Below are 27,615 nucleotides of genomic sequence, written 5' to 3' on the forward strand. Positions count from 1 at the left end.
GTAGGGATGAAATATTATTATTATTATCAACAACTGTAATAACAATTTATCCTAAAATTCTGCTATGTAAAGGAGAGGGCATATAAGTCTCTGGTAAGACCTCAACTAGAGTATAGTTCCAGAGTATGGAACCAGGATTACTTGAAAAATCCAAAAATACAAAGAAAAGCAGTTCGATTTGTTCTGGGTGATTTTTGACAAAAGAGCAGTGTTACGAAATTGCTGCAAAGTTTAGTCTGGGAAGACTTGGGAGAAAAGAAACTAGCTGCTAGGCTAAGTGGTATGTACCTATTTGTCACGGGAGAGATGATGTGGTATGACATTTATAGATGAAACAATGATATGTCGTATGGCTTTTAGTGCCGGGATATCCCAGGATGGGTTCGGCTCGCAAGGTGCAGGTCTTTCTATTTGACTCCCATAAGCGACCTGCGCGTCATGATGGGGGATGAAATGATGATGAAGACAACACATACACCCAGCCTCCGTGCCATTGGAATTAACCAATTAAGGTTAAAATCCCCGACCCGGCCGGGAATCGAACACGGGACCCTCTGAACCGAAGGCCAGTACACTGACCGTTCAGCCAACGAGTCGGACACATTTATAGATGAGTAAGTTTGAGTGGCGTTTTTAAAAGTAAGAAAGATCACAATATGACGATAAAGCTGGAATTCAAGAGGACAAATTGGAGAGAATTCATTTATAGATAGAGGAGTTAGAGACTGCAATAATTTACAAAGGGATAAGTTCAGTATATTTCCTTCGCAATTATTTAAGAAAAGACTAGGAAAACCATAGATAATTAATCTGCCACATGGCCAACTGCCCTAAATGCATATCAGTGGTGATTGATTGATTGATTGATTGATTGATTGATTGATTGATTGATTGATTGATTGATACGTGTGGAAAGGTTTTTCAGTTTATCTCATTGCACGTCCTCTTGGACTAATTTCTACAAATTTGAAATCGTAAATGTTATGAATTAATTACTTCGAGACAGGAAAGAAAATCACTTGCGCATATGAATCACTTCTCTGAAGATGTTAATCTAGCACTATAATCTGTTATATGATTAATGTTGTTGGTGTACTAATGTGGCCGAAGAGCTTAGGTTACTGAACTTATCTAACGATGAGATGTTACCGGAAAAGAATAAACATGGCTTAAGTGACTTCCTTTACGTTATCTTCTAACGTCACTTTCGTATCAACTTCATCGACATTATTACGGGATGCTAAATTATTTATCAAAAGACAGTCGCTATAAATGATACACATATTAACTTTACTAAATTTTGTTTTGTGTGAGAAGTTCCGCTACATGAAAAGGAAACGAAATACTATATAGATTCCCAATACTTTCGGTAAAAGGACATATTCACAGACAAGACAGCCATAAAGATAAGGAAATGTAACGCGGAAATATGATTGTTGTAGCGTGTGAATCACGTTGTAAATGTACTGTGGACCTGAATGAGGTGGGGACTGAGTACTTTTTAATGACATGTATTTTACTAGGAGACTTTAAATCAGCTCTGTAGTCATGTAACATATCTATAACTTATTCTTTCTTCCTCCGAACCCAAAAATCCCGTCCAATCATACAAAACTTCCCTTTCTCTCTCCAAAAATACAACAGCAATTCAACCCTCACAACCCGAGACCCTCATCAACGAGCAATATATAGTGCTTTACTTGCTTAAAATTAAATCACCCAACAGCCTCATGTCGGGAGCCTACCCGCTGCAACAGATGTGCTGGTGACCACGACACTGATTGAAATGTGTTTGCAAATTGCTACAGAAAGCTCGATGAGCCGTTTTCCCACTGTAGGTATAATAAAAGGAGCTATTACAGCACTCTATACAAGGATATACAAACAAAAAAACAGATACTAACAGATACTAATTAAACACATAAATATCACAGCTACTTCCACCCCTCAGCCTCCACATCTGCCCCAACAATATCTCAAATATTAAGACCCTGCAATTTTCAGAAAATAGTTTGACTCATCCAACACTGAAGCACTGAAACTTGGGAAGAAGCCGAGGAGGTGCATTAAGAAGGAGGAGGAGTCACTGCAATCTAAAGCATTTTGTAAAAAGGAAGTCACCTTCCAAACGAAACTGTCTTTACAATAGTCTGTTTTCAAACCAACCTTGCTTTACGGGAGTGAAAGCTGAATGGACTCAGGATGTCTTATTCATAATTTATGAGTAACAGACATGAAGATGCCGAGAATGATTGCTGGTAAAACAGGTGGGAACAATGTCAGGAGGGTACTCGGAATGAGGAGATAAAATCAGAGTTATGAATGAACTCAGTTGATCAAGCTGTACGCATAAACCGTCTTAGGTGGTGAGGTCATGTGCAGCGAATAGAAAACGATAGGTTACCTAGGAGAGTAATGGACTCTGTTAAGAAAGGTAAGAGAAATAGAGAGAGACCAAGATGACGATGGTTAGACTCAGTTTCTACTGATTTAAAGATTAGTTACAAATAGAGGATTATGGCGGCGTTTAGTAAATTCACATGGGCTTGCAGACTGAACACTGCTCGGCATAATATTCTATAGCAACATCTAACTCCAGTCTTCCAATTGGATATTTAATATAATACGGTACAGTCTGGGATGAGACCTCTGATGTTAGTAATTCTAGTTCTCTGGATAATCAACATAATTGCGTCATGGTAAATAATTTAGAGAGCAGAGCGATACGAAAATAAGCCTGTACTTACCGCGTTCACGTCGGCCAAGTAGACTGGTGTCCTGATGCCAGCTGTCAGTAATGAGAGCACTGGCACGTGAGTAAGGTAGATCCCGTACGAGAGACGGCCGAGAGGCTGGAATATCCGCCACGAGAGTATGATATTGGGAAAACCTGAAAAAAATAGAGGCTAGGATAGTTTCACACTTACATCAATGTAATTCAATGAAGTTCATTAGCATAGCTCACAGAGTAGCTACACTAGTGCTTGAGTGAGTCATTCAAAACATATAACTAAGGTTACCAGGTCTCCCGTATTTCACCCACATTTTCTCCGGCCTCCCGTATTTTACCCATCTCACGTATTTGACGTATTTGATAATGTTTCCCCTCGTGTTTGATTAAGTTTTATTTATTTATTTATTTATTTATTTATTTATTTATTTATTTATTTATTTATTTATTTATTAATTAATTTATTTATTTATTTATTTATTTATTTATTTATTTATTTATTTATTTATGCTTCATTCCCGTATCATTCAAAGTTTATCGTTCCCAAATCAATAGCCATTGAATTCTTTCTTTTTCATGTTGGCAAGCTTGAAGCTTCTGTGACACGTGCAGCTCGATCTCGGTTCAGGGTGCAGTTTGTATCGTATTTAGTACATCTATTTAACTATGGATAGGACATGTGACGGCGAGGATCACAAGAAGACGCCACCAAAGAAGAAGGCATACTACAGTATATGTGGGTGTATCTGCTCCATTGGGAAGGAACATTTCTGGGCGGGATCAGCAAAAAATAACAATTATTTATGAAAATCCACAGCCTGTTTCCAGTCATTCGACCGGGTCAGGAATGGAATGAATGAAGCCCTATCTAGCGGCGAGGATAGGAAATGTGCCGGCTGCCGAAGCCTGTTGCACTCCTCTGGGACAATGATTAATGAATGGCAAATGAAATGAAATGATAGTGGAGAGTGTTGCTGGAATGAAATATGACAGGGAAAACCGGAGTACCCGGAGAAAAAACTGTCCTGCCTCCGCTTTGTCCAGCACAAATCTCACATGGATTGACCGGGATTTGAACCTCGGAACCCAGCGGTGAGATGCTGGCGCGCTGCCGCCTGAGCCACGGAGGCTCAACAATTATTTATATAGAAGGGAATTCAGTATAGCACATGGAGGGACAACAGATTGTTTGCGGCATGCATCATTACAGGTGAAGTAATAATTTATTACCGTATATTGGTAGATTGGTAGAATGCATTTATAGATATATTTTTTATAGTTAAATTCTAGGCCTAGGCATATGTTAACTAAGTAAAATAATTTATGAAAACCTGTAAATTTAAACAGATTAGTAACATTAAGGGGCTCCGGTATGGTGGAAAATAATTAAATTTATCATTTTCGTTTCTTTGCTGAGTATTGATCTTTGGAATGTCCTCTTTAATTTGGTGTATAATGCATACGTTTTTGTAACCTAGAAATGCTTTAAATAAATGACTTAAAAGGAAGCAATGTGGGCGTGGCAGTCTTCTCAGCGTTGCGTCTACTGATTCTGCACCGAACAACGGACTCTGCCCCAAAGGAACTGATACATGATGCAATCACAAAAAGTCAAACAGCAGCGAAATTATTTGTATACAAGGATAGTTTACAATAGAGGAGCTTAAGCCTATTTTTAAAGACCTATCTGATGTACAGTTACTGGAAAAGTGTTTACATGACCGTACCCAAAGTTAGAATGAGTGCATCAACGGTGTTATTGGTTAAGAATTCCAAAAACAGTTTTTGTAGCAATTAATTGTATTCACTTTTTGTTTACGATACTGTAATGACTTTTAACGTTAGGTAAGGGTTATTCTGCCCGAAGGCAGGTCCGAACCTCCGCAAAGGTGTTCCTGAGCCGGAGTTTACATGCGGTAGGGTGGCCAGTTCCTTTCCGCTCCTCCATTCCCTTACCCCCAACCAACAGCGCGTGGCAACCCAATGTTGCTTAACTTCGGAGATCTCACGGGATCCGGTGTTTCAACACGGCTACGACCGTTGGCTTTTAACATTAGCAACTTGTCAAACTGTGAGGCATTGAAGAAACTTAGTGTTGGGTATCACACCGCACGAGCCATGTAAAAGATTGACAAATAAAAAGAGAAACCATTTATGGAAGTGGAAAATGAGGCACGAGAGAACGGAAAAAAACTGAAGAGAAGGCTGGAAGAAACCAATCAGGACGATCCAGATGACCCATGTTATGGTTCTAGAATGCTCTGCAACTTTGACAGCAGTTTCCCGTAAGTTTCCTTTTTGGAAGATTTCGTGTACCTTTTCTCGGAAACTACCTGCATGAACTTCCTGAAACTTTTACAGCCTTGAAAGTATGTCTCTGTGAGTACTTTAACACAGGGATATTACCTAATAGTGAGCGAATTATTGACTGTACAGCGCCTGCAAAAGTGCAAAAAATTGATTTTCAAAACATTCTGCCAAACAAAACAGTACTTTTGGAAATCTCTGTGTCAAAGTATTAGAATACCATCATAGGTTCACCTTATTTTTTCAGACATGTAGCTTAATTAGTTGTTGAGAAAAGGTGCAATGAATTTTGTAAAATATGCATGGGAAAGATACGTCCTACCGGAGTCCCTTAACCTCTTAACTTTTGTAGGTCACAAAAGCAAAGAACGAAATGCAAAGAGAAGCAAGAATATCTCATAATTTTTAAATACCAGCAGCACATCACAATTAAGTGACAAATTCATGGATGCCGAAGTAACTACATCTACTACACTGTGAAGAATAATTTAAACTTTAACACTGCAGAAGTAATCTACTTCAAGAAATATTCAGCGATTCTGATGTAGCTCGTAAAGTGGCATGTGGTCGTACAAAAGCGGAACTCATAGTCAAGAAAGTGATAGGATTTTGTGAACATTCTTAGCGATCCATTCAAGTTAAAAACGTTCTTTTCAATAGCAACAGATGCTTCAAATTTCAAAAACAGCAAAATGTTCCCATTGGGATAATATATATTTAACCTTTGGAAGGAGTCCAAAATAAACTTCTGTATCTCATTGGACAAGCAGATGAGATTGCAAATACCATAGTAGTACCGAGCTCGATAGCTGCAGTCGCTTAAGTGCGGCCAGTATCCAGTATTCGGGAGATAGTAGGTTCGAACCCCACTGTCGGCAGCCCTGAAGATGGTTTTCAGTGGTTTCTCATTTTCACACCAGGCAAATGCTGGGGCTCTACCTTAATTGAGGCCACGGCCGCTTCCTTCCCACTCCTAGCCCTTCCCTGTCCCATCGTCGCCATAAGACCTATCTGTGTCGGTGCGACGTAAAACAAATAGCAAAACAATAAAAAATACCACAGTATATATCGCGTGATACAGCCGCCCCTTCCAATGTAGTTTAATGCAACCTACTACTATGCGATATTGTTATAAGGCGGCTATTCCCCTGCAGGCATTCTGCATAGTACTAATGTCCAGTGAGCACATTTTGCACGCGATTCTGAACCTAGAGATAGGTTATATCGTCCGCTCACAAAACATGACACCTTTAAATTTTGTAGCGATGTCCTTTGACCATATAACTATGTTAATGTGTCATACCTTGTGACCAGGTGTAATGAAGAAGGGAATAAATGCCTAAACTAGGTATGAGTGCAGTATTGAATGTCTTAAACACCGATATGATATAGGCTTTTGGGCTTATGCCGTGTCAAGAAAATGAGGTGAAATTCTTTACGTTTCGCAGAGAACTTTGCTCTGCATCATCAGAAGAAAATCTCGACTGTCCACGAGAAAGGCTTCTTAAACAATGAGCTTTGAATTTTGTCATAATAGAAGTGGAAATGGTACGTTTGATCGTCACCAGATGGCTCCCCGGACGTGGTACAGCGCTAGCGTTCGAAGCGGAAACTGATGGAACCATCAGAGTCAGTCTGCGAGGGTCACATAACATAACAGGTGTACGCACATATGAAGCTATTACATTGACTCAAGCATGGAATGAAACATCTGGCGATGAGGAACGTACGAATTTGGAAAACACCGAAATACTAATAGTGAAGGGACAGGGAAGGGAACTACCTATATAAATCCTTAATGTCTGGCAACCAGGTATTAGCTTATTTGACAGCCAATGTCCCTGTTGAAATTGTTCGGATATCTACGTATTTCCACAGCTTCCCGTATAAAGCTGTACCTGTAGTGTCTAGTGTGGGTAAGAGCTCGAGCAGATGGTACATGACATCATGACCCGACGATAGAGCGTACTCAGCTATTCCTGATTTGTCTGGCTGGTTGAGATGAATATTACGTTCATGTTCCTTGATACAGGTACCAATGGACCGGCATATCTGGCCAATGTATACCTTGCCGCAAGTACGGGGAATTTCGTATACCCTAGAATGTAAAATTGGGGAAAGTTTGTCCTTGGTTTTACCCAGATTGTGAGCAATTTTAGTGACGATGCCAAACACGGTTTTTATATTGTGTCTGCGGAGCACCTTGGCAATTTGATCTGTGGCGTTGTGAATTTAAGGCAGGTAGGCAGTTCCCCTCACTTCTTCTTTCTGTGAGCTTTGCTTGGTCGTTTCTCTGGGATGCAGAGCTCTATAAATATGCAAATCAAGGTAACCATTACCCTTGAACGTAACTTTGAGTGTGTCCATCTCCACCTGGATATTTGATGGCTCAGAAATTCGTCTCGCCCTCTTGGTGAGTGTTGTAAGAATGCCTTTCTTTTTGGTTCTGGATGGAGGTGAGACTCTGCATGAAGGTAGAGATTTGTGTGGGTAGGCCTAGTGCTATGATATTTATTTTAAATTACTTCTGTGTAGAGTTATGTACAACGGTCTCCTAAAGGTAAAACATGTCTATAATGCCACGATGGGACTATTTTGGCCATCATTTCCAAAATCGCCCGTATTTTTAGTGTGAAAACCTGGCAACCCTAATACATACATACATACATACATACATACATACATACATACATACATACATACATACATACATACATACATACATACATGTATGCATATATGCATACATGCATACTGTACGTATACTGTATATTTCACTATTGTACTATATAGAGCATACGTCAAAACTCATCGGCAAAACTTCAAAGTTTTAGGATTAGCGTCAGGAAGAGTAAATGTCTAGCCCACAAGTGTGGTACAGTTCGCATCTGCGACCTCTATAGAGTGTGGGAAATGTGGTAAGAGAGGAATAAATATTGTTTGGGTACTCATCTTTTGAAGATCTTACGAACACAGTAAACAGGACAAATACTGAAGTTTCTTGATGTTATTGCCAAAGCGATCCACTGCACACTTTACAGCCGAGTTGGATGTGCAGTCTGTGAGCTTGCATTCGGGACATAGTGGGTTAGAACCACTGTCGCCAGCCCTGAAGATGGTTTTGCGTAGTTTCTCATTTTAACACAAGGCAAATACTTAATCATGGCCACAGTCGCTTCCTTCCCACTCATTGCCTTTTTTGTATCCCATCGTCGCTATAAGACCTTTCTGTGTCGGTACAACGTGAACATAAATATTCTTTCTCATCGGAATAAAAGATGTTTACAGGACGTAATAAGATGATCACACCTACCGCTGACGATGGGTTAAGGGACTCAGGAAAGCCCTATCTTGCCAAGTACTTACATATTACATGGTTCCTCAGAATCTATTTGGATTATAGGGCGGTAATTTTTACAGCATCTTTACTAGGGTTTCGAGCCCAATTTAACAAATGGATCTTTCAGTCCATTGATTCATGCTTTAGTTATGATTTTTTAATGATATAAATATTTCTCCATTTTCATACACATTTTTATATGCAAAATTCTCCACTAGACCACCTCTGTAGTGCATTGGTTAGCGTAATTAGCTGCCACCCCCGAGGCCCGGGTTCGATTCCCGGCTTTGCAAGGTAATTTGAAGAGTGGTACGAGCGCTGGAACGGGGTCCACTCAGCCTTGGGAGGTCAACTGAGTATAAGGGGGGGTTCGATTCCTCCCTCGGCCACCCTCGAAGTGGTTTTCCGTGGTTTTATACTTCTTCTCCACGCAAATGCAGGGATGGTAAAAGTAAGTTCACCCCCTACGGGTGGGGGACGCACATGTAAAATACACCCGCGGTATCCCCTGCCTGTCGTAAGAGGCGACTAAAAGGGGCGACCAAGGGCTGACTGAATTAGAACCATGAAACTAATTTTGAATCGTACCATCACGCGGGGAACACCATAGGTTGCCTGTACTTGCGAGTAGTACCACTAAATTCGGTACGAAATAGGTTTGTGATTAGTAGCAGTAAAAGCCTGGCCTGGTGGATTCCAGTACCCGTGCGTCGTACCCATGTGTGCAACACCGCGGGTCTGGGCGTAGCCTGTGAGTTGTACCACTATATGAGCAGCACCGTGGGTCTGCGTTGCCTGGGATTAGTACCCACTATGTGAGGAACACCACGGGAATACCGGCGCCCGTGTTTAGTACACCTAGGTGGGGAACCTTCTCGGTTTGCGTTGACTCTGAGTTGGGCCATTGTGTGAGACACACCATAGGTCTGCGATGACCTCGATGTTAGGCCCCTTCAAACAACAAGCATCATCATCATCAAAGTAAGTTCATCTGAAGCACGAAGGGAAAATATATATTCTATCACATCATTTTCTTCAATAACGTTCAGTTCCACCGTCGTCTCGAGCATCGACGAAATCATCAAGGACATCATGCTCAGACCTGTATGACTGTGGTAAAATCTGTTCATCGCTTTTAAGGCAAGCGATTTCAAACAATCTTAACACAAATTACAAAGGTGCATGTTACAAAATTATGAAAAATCCAGCTGGCTACAAAGAAATAAAGTCTCATTAACCGCACACCGGGAACCTGAATGCTACAAACACATGGCTTGATTTACGAGTGTGAATCAAAAACTAAGTTACACTTTCAAGTTATGGCCATTTATGAAACCTCCTGAAGACGATAACGCAACACCTCACACGGCGCGGCAAACATTCGAAGTACTGCAACGATTCAAGTGGGAGGATTGGCAACATCCTCCATACAGTCCAGACTTAGCGCCATGCGATTGTCATGTGTTCAGTAAGTTGAAAAATTAGCTCGGTGAACGACGATTCCGAAACAATGAGTAGGTGAAAGCAGGTGTCTGCAGGTGGTTGCATAGCGCTGGAGATGATTTCTACGCATCTGGAATCGAACTGTTGGTTTATCGTTCCGAGAAATGTTTACAGTCTATTGGGGATATGTGAATAAGTGAAATTACATTGTATGTTGCCATAGTCGTGTTTCCTATGTGTAGGTGGCTTCATAAATGGCCATAACTTGGAAGTGTAACTTACTTTTTGATTCACCCTCGTACGAGCAGTCGTCACTCGTTAGAATTTGTGCACGAGCTGAGAAAGTACGAAGATCAAAGAAAAACCACGGAGGTAAGAGAATGTAGGGGTTGCGAACATAAGTTACTGCGACTTAAACACTCAGTGACCCGGCGTACGGTTCCAGGATTAAATATCCTGCTACGAAACTTACCTCCGTAACCGAGATCGGAAGCGAAGATGATCCAGGCTACGCCAAGAGACCACGCTGGCCGAAAGAGACTGATGTAGAAGGAGGATTCAAGCCGGTTATAGACGTACTCAGGCTGCTGGAAAGGGTAGGCCAAGTGCATAGAGCCCAGCATCAGGAACGTAGACAAAATCCATCCGAGAGCGATCTGAAACTGTACAGCAGATCAGACCTGGATAAGTGAAATGTTCAAAGTGATGAAGACAAGAGAAAAACAAGCGAAGGAATAAACGAGCAAAGACAAGTTTAGAGAAAGTGAATGAACGAATATAGGGGAACAAGGAATGAAGTAAAGGTGAAGTGAAAGGAAGACAGAAAGGAATGAGGTGAAGCAGAAATTAACGGAAATAAAGTAGGAGAAGGGAAGGAAGGAGAAAGACAGCAGAAATGAAGGAAGGGAAGAAAGAAATGGTAATATAGAACAGGAAATTGAAAATAGCAAAGAAGAGGAAGGAATGAACGAAACAGCGAGAAAACATGGAACACGCAATGATTGCAGCAATAGAGGATAGACGAAAACAAGAAATAAATAAGGGAAATAAGATAATAGAAATAAAAGGGAAGTGAATGGGGGAGAAGGAGGAAAGAAAAGGCAAGCAAAATTCATCAACGAAAGGAAACAAATATGAAAGGGTAATTGAATGATTCAAGGATGGACGGAAAGAAAGTGCCAAGAAAGAAAGAAAGAAAAAAGAAAGAAAGAAAGAAAGACAGAAGGAACGTACAACATTAAGTAAACAATGTCACACATTCAAAGAAGGATGCTTGAACGCTGAAGGTCTATTGGAAGCGGTTTGAAGAATGACTGTTTACCAAAACACTGGAGTAAACCGACTGAGAAAGTTTTCCGTCATTGTCCTGTTCTTTGGTATTTTCAATTTCCTGTTCTTCACTTCAATGTCATGAAGTGGCATTCGCTGCTGTAAGCTCCACAAAAAGCAAACTCACGGTTACAGATTTACATTACCATTGATAACTTGACCATAGTCGCTGTTCACGGTAATTCCTGCTTAAACTGGAACATGATACATAAAAGAAATCCGACATGCCTCGAGTGGGATTGGAACCACTCTCGTCTTGATGACGATCCCACTCAGCTGTTACGACCCCTTATAATAAAAATATCAAAACAGGTATTAGTACCAGGAACTGTCAATATTTATATTAATATGATCTCTGATTGATTCCCTTTAAAAGTTATTTCGGTTTAACTACAGTGGAAAAACAGTGGTTTGTGTTGAATGAGGCTTACAGCAAATGTAGTACGAGGGCTGTTAGTAAAGTAGTGGCAACGTAGTCCAGACACTCTCAGGAGATCGGGCATGCGCAAATAGGAGCGGTCAGGTGGCGCTGTCGTCGATGTGTAGTGTGCAATTGACGGGCATCCAGTTGGGAGTGTCGTTGCTTGTATGGCGTTTAAGCGAATAGTGTCATTTTCACCGCATTAAAGCACGATTTCAAAAAGTGATCAGCGTTCGTGGATTAAAATCGAGTTTGCCCGCGGCTAAAATGCATCAGAATGTTACCGAGGATTACGTGAAACCTATGGCGAGAATGCATTACCGTATGGCTCGGTTGCAAGATGGGTCAAGGCGTTGCGAGCATGTCGGATTGAGAATTCGGACTTGGAACACACAGGTCAGCCGTCCATTCCTCAAGGTCAGATTGACATCGTGAATGGTCTCGTTTCTGTGGACCATCGATGGGCTGTCCGGGAATTATCCGTAGAGGTTGGTCTCAGTCATGGAACGGTGTGCCACATGCTGACGAAATGTCCTAACATGAGGAATATTGCGCTTCATTGTGTTCCACATCAACTCACCGACATACAGAAATGACACCGGTAAGCACTGCCTGGCATCCACCTGGACAGAAACCGCAACGAAGGAGATGCATTTCTACAGCATATTGTCACCGTTGATGAGACGTGAGCACGAGCCTGAATTAAAGCGTCATTCGAATAAATGGTTTCACCCGGACACGCCACGTCCATAGAAATTTCGACAGGAACCCAGTCGGGTGAATCTTATGCTGATTGAGGCTGTAATAGTTCCTAACTCGTTTACTAACTTTTAAAACATATTAAACTGCATTTATAATGAAAAATATAAAATTAATATTCATTAAATGAAATACACAATCGTTGGACCTTGTACTCACACTTGGTTCTTATCTGCTTACTTACACATACGTTATTTTAAGGGCGCCAGCTACCACTCAGTGCAGCAATAATAGAATGAGAATCTTGACTATCTCTAGGGTGTGGGGTAATAAGCTTACTTTTGACAACATACCATATAAGTTCTGAGAAAAGGAGATTGGCGTTCGGTTTCCCCATTAAATTAGAGGTCATGTTATTCTACTCTGGAAATGAAACGCTAAATTAATTTGATAGAACAGAATATATTCATTAAATAGTACAGAAAAAATAGTAAATCTTGCTGCGATAAGATAGGTGAGAATATGAAATTATGACATTGCAATTGAAATAAACTGGGCATGAATTTGAATTCTTCTTGACCGGACATTTAACAATAATACACGAAATATATCCCTCACTTGTTCACTTGACTGTACCTTCAACACTTTGAGTGTAATTACGACGTATTCCTTTTATCTGGTGTTTACTGTAGATGTGTCACCCCTAAGTTGGTGATGTATCCATGTGACTACTTCTTCTCCATATAATATGACTTCTTGGTAAGTCTGTACGGTATGACTTCATTGCAAGTGTATCCTTCTATGACTCCATAGTAAGCCTTTCCGTCCGTATCTTTAACTAAGTGACAGACCAACTTTGGCCTCACTCTCTCAATGACCAATGACTAATGGCTCACTGAGTCTTCTCCAGCTCGTTCACTCTTGTTGACTCTCGTTGACTGACCGACTGAGGCCTCTCCATCTCGTTCACACTCCGGCCAAATGTGGCCTCTGCTTCCAATTGAATAATGACTGACGCTACAATATGCAGCCACCTTTTATAGACGTTGGTTGACACACTTACGTAATCTCTAGAAATAACTATGATCTACTCTCACCTCGCGACAAATATTACACCCTATAGCGAAATCGCCCGTGGCACCCTAGGTAACTCCCACGAAGTGAGCTCACCGCTAAATACGCACGATGACGTAGCGATGACTTGACAGTAACGCCAGCAGTATTTCACAATGTAACAATGTCATATTCACATCTGATATATATAGCAACTCCTACTGTACATGTTTTACTGTTAATCTACACACACGTATATATGCATACATTTAACTACAATCACGCAAGCGACAAGCATTGCAGAATTAAAGTGAATAATAATTATAATACAATAATAGTAATCTCACAGATAAAATAATAATAGTACGGACATAATAATAATAATAATAATAATAATAATAATAATACAATAGTAATAATAACACAGATAAAATAATAATAATAATAATAATAATAATAATAATAATAATAATAATAATAATAATAATAAAATACAGATATCACCTTGTAACGGGATTTGAACCGTTACAAGGCATATGAGTACGAGAGTGTTATTCTTAAGAATACTGTACCTGAAGGACAATCCGTCAACAGTGACTACTATTGGCGAATTCTGGAGCGACACCTGCGTCCAGCTTTGCGGCGCAAACGTTCACGTTTATTGAGAGACGACCGCCTTATCGTGTTGCATGACAATGCACGTTGTCATGTCGCAAACAATGTCAAGATCTTATTGCGAAGGTTGCATTGGGAGGTCTTGGAACACCCTCCTTACTCACAAAACAAGACTCCTTGTAACTTCAAATTATTTCCGAAGTCGAAGGAACCGCTCGCACGACACCGATTTCCTGACGTGGTATCTGAAATTCGCGCCGGCCCCGTAGTGTAGAGGTAGCGTGCCTGCCTCTTAACCGGAGAACTCAGGTTCGATTCTCGACCAGGTCAGGCATTTTTACTTGGACCTGAGTGCTGGTTCGAGGTCCACTAAGCCTACGTGATTAGAATTGAGGAGTTATCTGACGGTGAGGTAGCGGCCCCGTTCTAGAAAGCCAAGAATAACGGCAAAGAGGATTCGTCGTGCTGACCACACGACACCTCGTTTTTTGCTGGCCCTCGGGCTGAGCAGCGGTCGCTTGATAGGCCAAGGCTATTCAAGGGATTTAGTGCCGTGGGGTTTGGTTTGGTTTGGTTTGGTTTGGTATCTGAAATCCGCGCAGTCCGTCGCTGTCATCAACAGGGAACGCCTTGCCAACAGTCTCGTATGACTTCCCGACATTTGACTTTGCGGTTAACTGCAATGAAGGCATGTACTGCAATTTTACTTGTTAGTTCATTAAATGTTGCATTCTATCTACTTTATTCATAGCCCTCGTAGAAAAATAGCAGGTGAGCAATAGTAACAAATTATTTATAATATTGTTATAATAATAAATTTTATTTTTATTACCAGCTGAGGACAAACAGCTTCGCTTGGTTTTATTTATACATCCGCGCGGTCTTCTTTACAGAATACAGAGGACGTGAATTGCAAAACATTTATCTGCTCCTTCTTCTTCATCTTCTTCTTCTTCTCTTTATGTTTGTATTCTTTTTCGGGGTACATAATATTATTACATTCTAAGTCATTTCTTGTACACTGCATTTGATGTCTTATTGTCTGGCGCATGCACAAACTTATATTCTGCTTGTCCGACACGAGAGAAAGCAACGTTGAGCTGACCATGTGTGAAACAGGGAATCCTCCAAATTAACTCCGCAGTTGTGGAACGTTTGATGCTGAGTCATATTGGTGGTCATACTATTAGCTAATATCACTGGAAATTGTAATCGTTTGAAACAAAATGACAAATCATTTGAGATCAATGGGATTCTTGGTATGAAAACCGATTTTCCTATTTCTCTGCCGGTTAGAATTCCTGCCTCCATGATACTGTTAAGGAGCGGTTTCTTTTAGTATCTGCTTTACATCCAAGAATTACAGAAAATACTCACAGATGTACTCCAGCAGAAAACTGTTATGGTCCTGAGATCACTATACTCCTGCCAGATGAATCAAAGGTGAATATAAAACCAAGGAGTACACATCACAGTCTTCTGGAATACAATCTCTCTCCAATTCTTCCAGTACAATCTCGCTCATTTTAATACATTCAGTGCCGAAGTCAGCCAATTTCAAGCCCCACGTCTCCCACACCACCACAACTACCGACACACAACCACAATAGTGCACGACGGAAGACTCCAAGTTACTAACACACAGAAACATCAGTGGTCTGCGCTGGGTAGTTGTGGCTCCAAGGTGAAATATAGGGACACACGCGTCTATTATAATACACTGACTGACAGAGCAAATGCAACACCAAGAAGGAGTGGTCAGAACTTTATGCCAATTGCAGGGTAGACTGACGTCACTGAGGTATGCTCATGATGTGAAATGCGCCGCTGTGCTGCGCACGTAGCGAACGATAAATGGGACACGGCGTTGGAGAATGGCCCACTTCGTACCGTGATTTCTCAGCCGACAGTCATTGTAGAACGTGTTGTCGTGTGCCACAGGACACGTGTATAGCTAAGAATGCCAGGCCGCAGTCAACGGAGGCATTTCCAGCAGACAGACGACTTTACGAGGGGTATGGTGATCGGGCTGAGAAGGGCAGGTTGGTCGCTTCGTCAAATCGCAGCCGATACCCATAGGGATGTGTCCACGGTGCAGCGCCTGTGGCGAAGATGGTTGGCGCAGGGACATGTGGCACGTGCGAGGGGTCCAGGCGCAGCCCGAGTGACGTCAGCACGCGAGGATCGGCGCATCTGCCGCCAAGCGGTGGCAGCCCCGCACGCCACGTCAACCGCCATTCTTCAGCATGTGCAAGACACCCTGGCTGTTCCAATATCGACCAGAACAATTTCCCTTTCCCGTCGATTGGTTGAAGGAGGCCTGCACTCCGGGCGTCCGCTCAGAAGACTACCATTGACTCCACAGCATAGACGTGCACGCCTGGCATGGTGCCGGGCTAGAGCGACTTGGATGAGGGAATGGCGGAACGTCGTGTTCTCCGATGAGTCACGCTTCTGTTCTGTCAGTGATAGTCACCGCAGACGAGTGTGGCGTCGGCGTGGAGAAAGGTCAAATCCGGCAGTAACTGTGGAGCGCCCTACCGCTAGACAACGCGGCATCATGGTTTGGGGCGCTATTGCGTATGATTCCACGTCACCTCTAGTGCGTATTCAAGGCACGTTAAATGCCTACCGCTACGTGCAGCATGTGCTGCGGCCGGTGGCACTCCCGTACCTTCAGGGGCTGCCCAATGGTCTGTTTCAGCAGGATAATGCCCGCCCACACACTGCTCGCATCTCCCAACAGGCTCTACGAGGTGTACAGATGCTTCCGTGGCCAGCGTACTCTCCGGATCTCTCACCAATCGAACACGTGTGGGATCTCATTGGACGCCGTTTGCAAACTCTGCCCCAGCCTCATACGGACGACCAACTGTGGCAAATGGTTGACAGAGAATGGAGAACCACCCCTCAGGACACCATTCGCACTCTTATTGACTCTGTACCTCGACGTGTTTCTGCGTGCATCGCCGCTCGCGGTGGTCCTACATCCTACTGAGTCGATGCCGTGCGCATTGTGTAACCTGCATATCGGTTTGAAATAAACATCAATTATTCTTCCGTGCCGACTCTGTTTTTTTCCCAACTTTCATCCCTTTCGAACCACTCCTCCTTGGTGTTGCATTTGCTCTGTCAGTCAGTGTATATAGTCGGCCACTTTCAACTCCCACATCTACCTCACCACTACGGCTACTGTCACGCAACAACTAGAGTACAGGATGGGAAACTTGGTGCCACTATCGTACATAAACACCAGTTGTCTGCGGTGAACAGGGAGGTGGTTGCGAGGTGAAATATACGAACACACCGTCTTATTTTTGTATGTACTTGGTCACTTTCAACCCGCAGATCTACCACACCACTAAAGCTGTCGGCACGCAACAACAATGGTGCACGATGGGAAACTCGAGGCTACTACCACACACAAACACCAGTGGTCTGCGGTGGGTAGTTCTGGCTGCAAAGTGAAATATACTTGATAAATAAGTCATACTTACACTTGTCATTCGGAATTTGGTTTTCTTGGCCTCACGGATCCAGTAGCCTAGTGCGATGCCCATAACCCAGGGCATAAACCGGGTATGTGTAGGATAATAGTTCTTCTGTTGAGATATCGTACGTAGTTCGACTCTGAAACAAAAGATTTTCGTTAAATCAGATTATGTTATATTCGTATTTGTTCACAGATGAAAACACAGGTCTGTTGCGAATGTACGGATAGTGTAGGACGTACAGGATTGTGAGGCAACTTTTAAAGCGATGCCCAGCGTGTGCCCCGAGCAGTTGCCGGGCTCGTCCACCAGCCGGACACCAGTTTTTGGTGGCGCCACCACGGTCCCTAATATAATAAGCTCCGTACAACCCACGTCAACTGCAGTCACCTTTGTCCTAGAATAATACGGGCCTAATCGCACGGCCAGTGGTCAGTGGTCAGTCAAATTACAACTCATGCCTACACTCGAAGCACAGATTCAACTTTCTCAAGATGTAGACCTAGTGCTTACGATGCACTGTGTTTTCTGATAAGGGACAGAATACTCTTGTTCCATTTATTCATCTACTTCAGTCTCATTGTTCCCTATTATTATTAATGTTAGGCTATAACTTTTAAGTTTTCAGTCTGCCGATATAAGAATAATTACACTTAGAACACTATAACGTAGGCCAATCTGAAAAATATATGAGTCGATACTAAAAAATAATAGACTCTAATAATAGACTCTAATAAAAATATGTTATGTTCGTTAAGAGGAAAATCATTATTATTTTTCACGCCAGGCAAATGCTGGGTCTGTACCTTGATTAAAGCCACAGCCGCTTCTTTTCCATTACTAATCCTTTCCTATCACATCGTCGCCATACAACCTATCTGTGTCAGTGCGATGTAAAGAAACTTGTAAAAAAAAAAGAAGAGTTCGTAGCACATAATTAAAAGGCTACACGCTCACCTTGCCCCAGTGACCAGCGCTGGACCAAGATAGGTCTGTACTCCTCCAGTAGAGAACCAGAAAGACGATGAATAGGCGTGGTCAAGGTAGCTTTATTGACGTCGAGCTGGCTGCATGTAGTAACAAGGTGTACCAACTCCTAAAGTTTATGTATTTGCTCATAGATGAAAACACAGACCGGTTGTGAGTGTACGGACAGTGTACAGTGTACAAGATTGTGAGACTGTATTGTGCGCTAGCTGTGAACTAACTGGCTGTGATACCAGAGAGCGAGAATAACTGTGAAACTGACTTAGTGCCCATAAGTGCCAGTAACGAAAGAGTGTATAATAAGTGTTAGTTTGTAAATGGTGGAGTGACTTAGTGAGAGCAGAGAGTACGCGGACTAGTGTATTTGTGTGTATTGTGCAGTGTAGGTTATGATCCTCGTGTGTAAATAATCAGTAGTAATTAATAAATATTAGTCCTAGAATTTAACGCTGCCAGTTGTGTATTTGTTGACTACCCGCCCTCAGGTTCCACTAAAGAAGGGAACTGAGTAAGTGAATGTTATTCTTGAGCAAAGTGAAGGTTAATTTACTTACGGACCAGTCCACACTCCTGCCCAGTACTCCTCGACGTAAGGCACTGTGAAGGCTGCACCCCAGCCGGTCAGCATCAGCACTATCAGCAACAGCTGTGACAGACGAGGTTTCTTCCACAGTGGTATGAGGATGAGAGGGGACAGAAAGTGTAGCTGCATGTCCACTGCCAGGTACCAGGTCTGTCCTAGACACTGTAACAGAGGCCACTTCTGTCAGTTATGAGATGTCTTCCACGAGGCTTTGAGAATTAAAAGAATTAAATTTCGTGTGGCTGTTTCTAGCCGAGTGCAGCCCTTGTAAGGCAGACACTCCGATGAGGGTGGGCGGCGTCTGCCATGTGTAGGTAACTGCGTGTTATTGTGGTGGATGATAGTTTTATGTGTGGTGTGCGAGTTGCAGGGGTATTGGGGACAGCACAAACACCCAGCCCCAGGACCATTGGAATTAACCAATGAAGGTTAAAATCCCCGACTCGGCCGGGAATCGAACCCGGACCATCTGAACCGCTGACCATTCAGCCAACGAGTCGAACTTTGAGAATTAAAAGAATTATTACATGTATCTATTTAGTTACAGTATATCGTCTTATGTCAGCTAGCGACAAGTGCAGACGTGTGGAGAGCGAAGTGCGTTGAGACACGGTGGGAGTGGAGCAATACCGGGCGGTTATTGGCAGCTGGCTGAGAAGATGGAAGATAACTACGGGGAAGACGACAAGTAAGGATGGAAAGAGGAAGATTGGAGAGGTACTACTGGTGGCGGCGGTGATAGCGGTGCTGTTGGTGATAGGGGGGTGTGGGGGGTGGAATTGAACGCGGGCCCGAGCGGCTGCATGAATTGGGAAGAAATAGAGAAGATTCGGGAGGTGGTGATTGGAGTGTTAAAGGAGCAAAACAATACGGATAAGGTAATGGGGAAGCTGGATGATTTGAGTAAGGGACGAGAGGAACTCAGAGACTGGTTTTAAAGGTTTAAGGTAGAGGAGGAGACTAAGTCAGGATGATACGAGAAAGAGACTCAGGGGTTAAGAGGAAAAGTAATATATCTTGAAGAGGAGGTTGTGCTATTGAAGAGAGAGGTGGCGGGCATAAGCCATGATAGGATGAAGAAATGTCTTTCCATATATGGAGTGCAGGAAGTGGGGACAGAATCGAAGATAGATATAATATATTAAGTCGTGGATATTACACAAAGCAAAATGAAAATCGACTTTAGTGAGGTGGATATTGACGACGTGGTAAGAGTAGGGAAAGTGAAGGTTAGTAGGCCGATAAAAATTCAACTGATATCTACAGTAATGGCGGATATATTATTATTTACTTATGTATTCGTTTATTAATTAATTAATTAATTAATTAATTAATTCATTAATTCATTCATTCATTCATTCATTCATTCATTCACTCATTCATTATTTCTTACAATGCCATATTCTCGTGTTTATGTGGGGTATGTCTAGCACTCACACTGAATTTCGGTCGTGATCAGGTATTCAAAACGGATTACTTTCCTATTAGAAGCCACTGGTCTCTTTGAAAATCCCATACGAACTTACAGGGATTCGAACTCAAATTACTAACTTTGGGAGTGAAGAGGCTAAATCAATGCATGATAGATTTTAATGATTTAGATATATTAACACCTAATGCAGTGAATATTAAACCTATGGGGTTATTTTTGACCGACGCGTTAGCCTCCCCCCACCAAGCGTGCGTACAGCGTGCACCCAAGGACTAATATTCAGGCTCGATGCTGGTCACGTTGACCCGGGAAATCCTGCGCCACTGGCATACTACACGGAGAAGCTGCTAAGGCCGGCGGGAAACTGTGTGAAGGACAGCAGCATAATCAGGCATTTGTTATTATATCACGTCCATGGAGGCTACCCAGGACATAGAGGCCTAGATCATGCGCCCCGCCCCACCCCACCGACATTGAGTACTATGAAGATATCCTGCTTTGGATGCAGGAGATATGAATTCTGGGGAATGTAAATCTGCTTCAAGAAAGACAGCGCCATGCAGATGGACGAACTGAGAACCAGGGATGCCAGCGGTCACCAGGCCTCAGGCGACGACGACCGCCTTTCTGACCACCAGGAGGCAAAGTCTCAAGCAGACGGGCACGGACTTATTCCCATCAGCTGTCATGGAATCTACGGCTGTGAAGACTTGGACTGGACGGTGACACTCCCAAGCGTTGTGACGCCGCGTCCCAGGTCATTCTGTCCTGCTTCTCGAAGTGGACCCAGATGACCAAAGAGGCCGGCTAAGCACGTCTTCCAACTTGACGGACCACCCAGAAAGTGTTCACCCCCCGGGCGCAATCAAGGACAGCGGCCCGGATAAAGAAAGAAATGAAGTGGAGGCAGAAGTGCCCTGGCGTTTCAAGGCTGCTACCCAGGCCGCCCGACCTGCCAGTGTCTACTTCACAATGTAGTCACCTGAATGTGTCCCACAGGACGGAGACCACACCAGAACGCCAGCGTCCGTCCCCGACTTCTGCCAGAAAGGAGAAGGAGAAGGAGGAATGACAGTTGGGCCTGCCGTACGCCATGGCTCCAATGCCGGTGGGAGGGGCGCCACCAGGATGACGTCACCATCTGGAAGAAGACACTGCCCCCTCATGACGAAGACGAAGATGCCGACCCGCCAGGAGAGGGCTACATAGCCGTAACTCACGACTACACTCACAAAGGCAGTCAAACGAGGAACCAATCAGGAGAGGACCTCAACAAGAATCAGCAATTAGCTGAGATCCAAACGTCCCTCTCAACGGATCTTGCAGTGTTTCGGCTGTATGATGTACGGTCACCGTCAGGTTTGCTATGGGTTCGAAGTGCGCTACAACCGCTGTTCTGGTGACCACCACCACCACACAGCTTGCACTACACTACACCTAGGGAGGCCCCGGTGTACGGCAACTGCGTGGGGAACCACTCGGCCTCTCATCGCAGTTGTTAAGTATATATACCATGGCTCAGTGCCAGCCCCCACCAATAGGCCCTGCCTAGGAGGGCGTGGCTACATTCTCCGGGATCGGAGCCCAGCTACCAGGGACCCCATGGAGACCAGCTTGTGTCGCAGGTCCTAGGCTTGTGGCCGGCAAGGCCCACGCTAGCTCCAGCAGTGCTTGGAAGAACTGACACCCTGAATAATTGGACCGGCCTGGAACGAGTTAATGACGAGTGCATGATACCTGTTTCTAACTAACATCACCTCAACTTTTTCAGCCCACATAATGCCCTTTTGTGTATGATAAGGCTTAACTTCGTGTATATACCATTTGAGTAGGAGGTAAAGGAAATAATCAGAACAATTAAAGTTCTTTCTTAAATAACTATTTCGAGAATTCTACTTTTCCTTTTTAAGGCAATACACTTGCCGTTACTCACCATGGTTCCTGAGTCATAGTAGTTGTTGATGTAGAGCAGATTCGCCCACCAGTTCTTCTCGCACGCCTCACGAGCTGTTCGGTGGCGACTGTCCCACAGAGGGCCTTCTCCTCCGTAATTGAAAAGTGTCACGGTCATCAGTATCATGACTGCCAGAGCAGGAGTCAGTCTGGAAAACAAGAATCAGTAATGTAACTTGTCATGGAGGTCATCCGAACATCTGTGTAACGTGACACGACAAAATGTGTGACGTAAGTGTAACCATAGCAATGTACAGGCAGAGATGTAAGGTATGGATGGTCATGACCGAGAGACATACTCATGATCATTTGATTTTCAAAAATGGAAAAGTGGTTTCCTTATTGTTTTTGTTAAGAAGAAGGCGATTCAGTTAACGCAACTCTCAAACTTTTCAGTCGGTCAAAAAGACTAATTATAACACACATAACACTATAATATGCCCGTGATAAAAAGACACACTAGTAAAGAGAATCACAAGAAAATCCCCAGATTATATAAAAATCACATTAAATCATGCGGATTTATTTAGAGTTTTGTTTATGTTGTATAAAATTGTCAATGATTTCGAATTGGTGATGTTATGAACAATTGAGATAAATTATGCTTATAGTAATCATGCACTGTCTCATCAGTAATTTTGAGAAAGTTTTCTGTAGTTAACTTAAGTTGATAATCGTCGGCTTCCTTCAGCGACTATTTTTTAACGGTAGGAATGGGATATTACTGGAAACGAGACTGTACAGAGAAGATTAGAATATGTAAAATAAATAGTCCTAAGAGTTAAGGATATTGAATAGCAACGTATTGCTGCACAATGTAGAAGTAAGATGCCATTAGAAGAATTTGCTAGTGTAAGTGGGAGGATGAGGATAAATGTAGAGATTATAACAAATAAGTTAATGAGGGGTTAATGGTGGTTAATGAGGATACATAAAAAAGCACAAAACAGGGATGAAAATAAATGTTTACTGTGTTCTGAAGAAATGGGATGGGTACACTTTATAAAATATTGTTCAGAGATAAAGCAAATATGAGAGAAATTTATAGATGAGGATGTAAGAAAAATTTATAACGAAAATCAGCTATATACAATTGTAATGTTATTGAACACCCGTGCAGAATAGCAAAATTATTTAACATCATTAGGGGAATGTGGAGTAGGAAACTGAGGGAAGGAAATTATGTGATACATGTCAGCCAGGAACTGGATTATGCCTATGGTAATCTAGACAATATAAGTCCGTTGAAGTCTAGAGCCATTAGATACGTAGATTTAAGGTATAGTATGGAACTACTTTGTCGTGGTAGTTCTATTAGTCTGCATGTGCCCTATTTTTGCCTTATTGCCAATAGTCTGAAAAGACAATACTAATATTCTTTTTTCTTTTCTTTCTCAATACTCTGATTTAGAGATTCATTGAGTTGTTTGCGTTTTAGGCTATTTAAATATTTATTGATGTTTCGGTTTTTCTTTTACAGTCCTATCTATCAACACAATTCCAACATTCATTTCAGGTTATTCTTACAAATTTTTGTATAGCCTACTGCTTGTATCACAAATTGTGAAACGATTACAGTAAACAGTAACCTCTCCCTAATCTATGGTTTTCGAGATTATGGGAGACGGGTATCTTTGACTTTGACTACTTTTAGACAATGGTTTTAGTCGTAAATTATAACCTAGTTTAGCTGACTGTGGGTAATAATGGTGACTCTACAGGCAAAGTAATTTATAACATAGCCTGAACTAGTTGCCCCAGAGGTACGTAGAGACTAATGATCTACGTGACTTAGTGCATCGTAATACAAGTAGTAATATTGTTTCTTGTTGTTGTCTGAGTCCTTGAGTCCTGGTTTGAAGCAGCTCTCCATCCCAAACTATCCTGTGCTACAGAGAGAGAGCTGCGTGTCCACGGAAGTTAGTAATGGTTGTAGCTTCCCGTTGCTTTCAGGATACAGCAGTATCAACACAGCTAAGCCGGCAAAGAAAAATATATCATATCTATATACATAAAATAGCTTGTCCTGACTGACTGACTGACTGATTCATCATCGCCGAGCCAAAACTACTGGACATAAATAAATGAAATTTTGTGGATACATTCATATTAAGATGTAGGTGCTCGCTAAGAGAGGCTTTTTGGATATTCCTTCGCTAAGAGGGTGAAAAGGGGGTTGAAATTTTAAAATGAGTGTATCTATATCTCAAAACTTTGAAAGTTTACAGATGTAAAAATTAGTATTTAGGATCATCTTTAAAAATAAGGAAACATGTATTTTTTTGTTTTCAGAAAATCCCAGTAGGAGGGGTGAAAAACGGTGAAAAAGGGGTTGAATGCCTTTAATCAGGATACCGGTACTTATATCTCAGAAACTGAAGATATTACAGACCTGAAAATTGGTATACTTGATCTCTGTTAAAAATAAAGAAACACGTATTTTTTGTTTTTGGAAAATTCAATCAATGGGAGGGGGAAAAGGGGGGTGAATTATTAAAATGAGTGTATCAATATCTGAAAACTTTGAAAGTTTACAGATGTAAAAATGGGTATTTAGAATTTTCATTATAAATAAACACGTATTTTTTTTGTTTCGGAAAATCTCAATAGGAGGGGTGAAAAGGGGTGAAAAATGGGTTGAATGCCTTTAATGACGATACTTATATCTCAGAAACTGAAAATGTTACAGACCTGAAAATTGGTGTTTGGGATCTCCTTTAAAAATAAAGAAACACGTATTCTTTTGTTTTTTGAAAATCCAATTAATGGGGGGGGGTGAAAAGGGGGTGAATTTTGAAAATGAGTGTATCTATATCTCACAACTTTTAAAGTTTATAGATGTAAAGATTAGTATTTAGAATCTCCTTTAAAAATAAAGAAACACGTAATAATTTTTTTTTTCGGAATATCCCAATAGGAAGGGTGGGAATGGGTGAAAATGGGTTGAATGCCTTTAATGATGCTACTTATATTTCAGAACCTGAAGATATTACAGACCTAAAAATTGGTATTTGGGATCTACTTTAAAAATAAAGAAACAGGTATTTTTTCGTTTTTGGAAAATCCAAATAATGGGGGGTTAAAACGGGGCTGAATTTTTAAAATGAGTGTGTCTACATCTTAAAACTTTAAAAGTTTACAGATGTAAAAATTGGTATTTAGAATTTTCTTTAAAAATAAATAAACCTCTATTTTTTTGTTTTCGGAAAATCCTAATAGGAGGGGTGAAAAGGGGTTGAATGCCTTTAATGAGGATACTTATATCTCAGAAACTGAAGATATTACAGACCTGAAAAAAGGTATTTGGGATCTCCTTTAAAAATAAAGAAACATGTACTTTTTGTTTTTGGAAAATCCAAATAGTGAAGGGTTGAAAGGGGGATGATTTTTAAAATGAGTGTATCTATATCTCAAAACTTTCAAAGTTTACAGATGTAAAAATTGGTACATAGAATCTACTTTCAAAACAAAGAAACAGGTATATTTTGTTTTCGGAAAATCCCAATAGGAGGGGTGAAAAGTGTGAATAAGGGGTTGAATATCTTGAATGAGGATACTTATATCTCAGGAACTGAAGATATTACAGACTAGACAGTTAGTATATGGAATTTCCTTTAAAAATACAGAAACATCAATTTTTTTGTTTTTGGAAAATCTAATTAAATGGGGTTTAAACAGGAGTGACAAATTGGGGTGAATTTTTAGAAAGACTATATCTATAGTATATCTCAGAAACGTAAAATGTTGCAAACGCAAAAATTGGTATTTGGAATCTCCTGTTAAAGTAAACAAACAGGTATTCTCCGAAAATCCATTGAAAGTTGGGCGGGGGGGAGCGGGGGTTAAAAATTGAAACATTTATACATTTATTGAATTAATTGTATGAGGATACTTACATCTAATAAGAACTGAAGTTGTTACAGTGGTGAAAATTGATATTTAGATCTTCTTTAAAAATTAAACGACGCGTTTTGTGGGGGGGGGGCGGAGAATCATTTTTGGGAGCGAGTGTGAAAAGGAGTTGAATTCGTTTCATGAGGACACATATCTCAAAAACTGAAGATAATCGGTATTTAGAAGATCCTTTACTATTAAAGAAACAAGTATTTTTTGCCGGAAAATTCACTCAAGGGGGCGGGGAGTGTGAAAGTAAGTGAAAAAAGTGAATTACTTTTATGGGAATACTTATATCCCAAAACTGAAGGTAACACACGAGAACATTGGTATTTGGAATCTCCTTTAAACATAAAGGAACTCGTTTTCTTTTTTGGGGGCGAGGGGGGGAGATAAATCAACTTCACCGCGGTGGGGTGAAAACGGAGGTGTGACCAATTGGTTTTACTGTTCCTAATGTACTTATAAGGACCCTCCGTGGCTCAGGCGGCAGCTCGCTGGCTTCTCACCGCTGGGTTTCGTGCTTCAAATCCCGGTCACTCCATGTGAGATTTGTGCTGGACAAAGCGGTGGCGAGACAGGTTTTTCTCCGGGTTCTCCGGTTTTCCCCGTCATCATTCATTCCAGCAACACTCTCCAATATCATTTCATTTCATTTGTCAATCATTTAATCATTGCCCCAGTGGAGTGCGACAGGCTTCGGCAGGGCTTATTCATTCCATTCCTGACCCGGTTGAATGACTGGAAACAGGCTGCGGATTTTCAATGTACTTATTCTGATCATAAACCGATAATTTATAATCTCTCCTGGGTTCGTTTTCAAGAGCCATTTTTTCCTTTGGAGAACCTTCTTAGATTACAGTAGACTCTTCTGGCATATAAACAAAAATTTAAACATATTTGAAATAAACGATAGATATATGATTGACCCTGCTATTGTTCACATCTGTATAAGGTCAATAACGCACGGAAGAATGTAATTCGTATCGCCAGAAGTCCTGCGCACTTGCTTAAGGGCGACAATGATGCTGGTCATACTGTCATCAATGACAACGACAGCAGATGTAATTTACCGCCAAGTAGAAGTTCAGTACCTCCAAGGAACCCAAGACGACACCACACCGGATCTCCTCAAGGATTTGATCCACATTAAAAATGCTTATAGGAAAAGATGGCAAAGATTTAGGGACCCAACTGACCGGGTGGAATACTGTACCTGGCCCTAGCCTGGGAAGTACTAAGTCGATTGCTGGAAAGAAAGAATGAAAAATGGGAGGAAACTTGCCGTAATCTATTAGAAAACGAGTCAGATCGCTAATTTATGCGGATTCTCTCAG

The 27,615-nt window shown here is 41.7% G+C and overlaps 1 protein-coding gene across 1 annotated transcript in view; it reads right to left on the reverse strand.

Annotated features, from left to right (window-relative positions):
* Window positions 1-27,615, reverse strand: part of LOC136866644 (nose resistant to fluoxetine protein 6) — a 77,005-nt gene that overhangs the window by 20,637 nt on the left and 28,753 nt on the right. Inside the window, exons 6-10 of the mRNA XM_067143762.2 lie at window positions 22,365-22,533; window positions 18,971-19,161; window positions 17,436-17,568; window positions 10,294-10,483; window positions 2,748-2,890 (exon numbers count right to left, since the gene is read on the reverse strand). Of these exons, the coding sequence (XP_066999863.2) occupies window positions 2,748-2,890; window positions 10,294-10,483; window positions 17,436-17,568; window positions 18,971-19,161; window positions 22,365-22,533 (826 nt within the window). The remainder of the gene's footprint in view (window positions 1-2,747; window positions 2,891-10,293; window positions 10,484-17,435; window positions 17,569-18,970; window positions 19,162-22,364; window positions 22,534-27,615) is intronic.

This window comes from Anabrus simplex, chromosome 3, assembly GCF_040414725.1.
Source record: "Anabrus simplex isolate iqAnaSimp1 chromosome 3, ASM4041472v1, whole genome shotgun sequence".
NCBI lineage: Eukaryota > Metazoa > Arthropoda > Insecta > Orthoptera > Tettigoniidae > Anabrus > Anabrus simplex.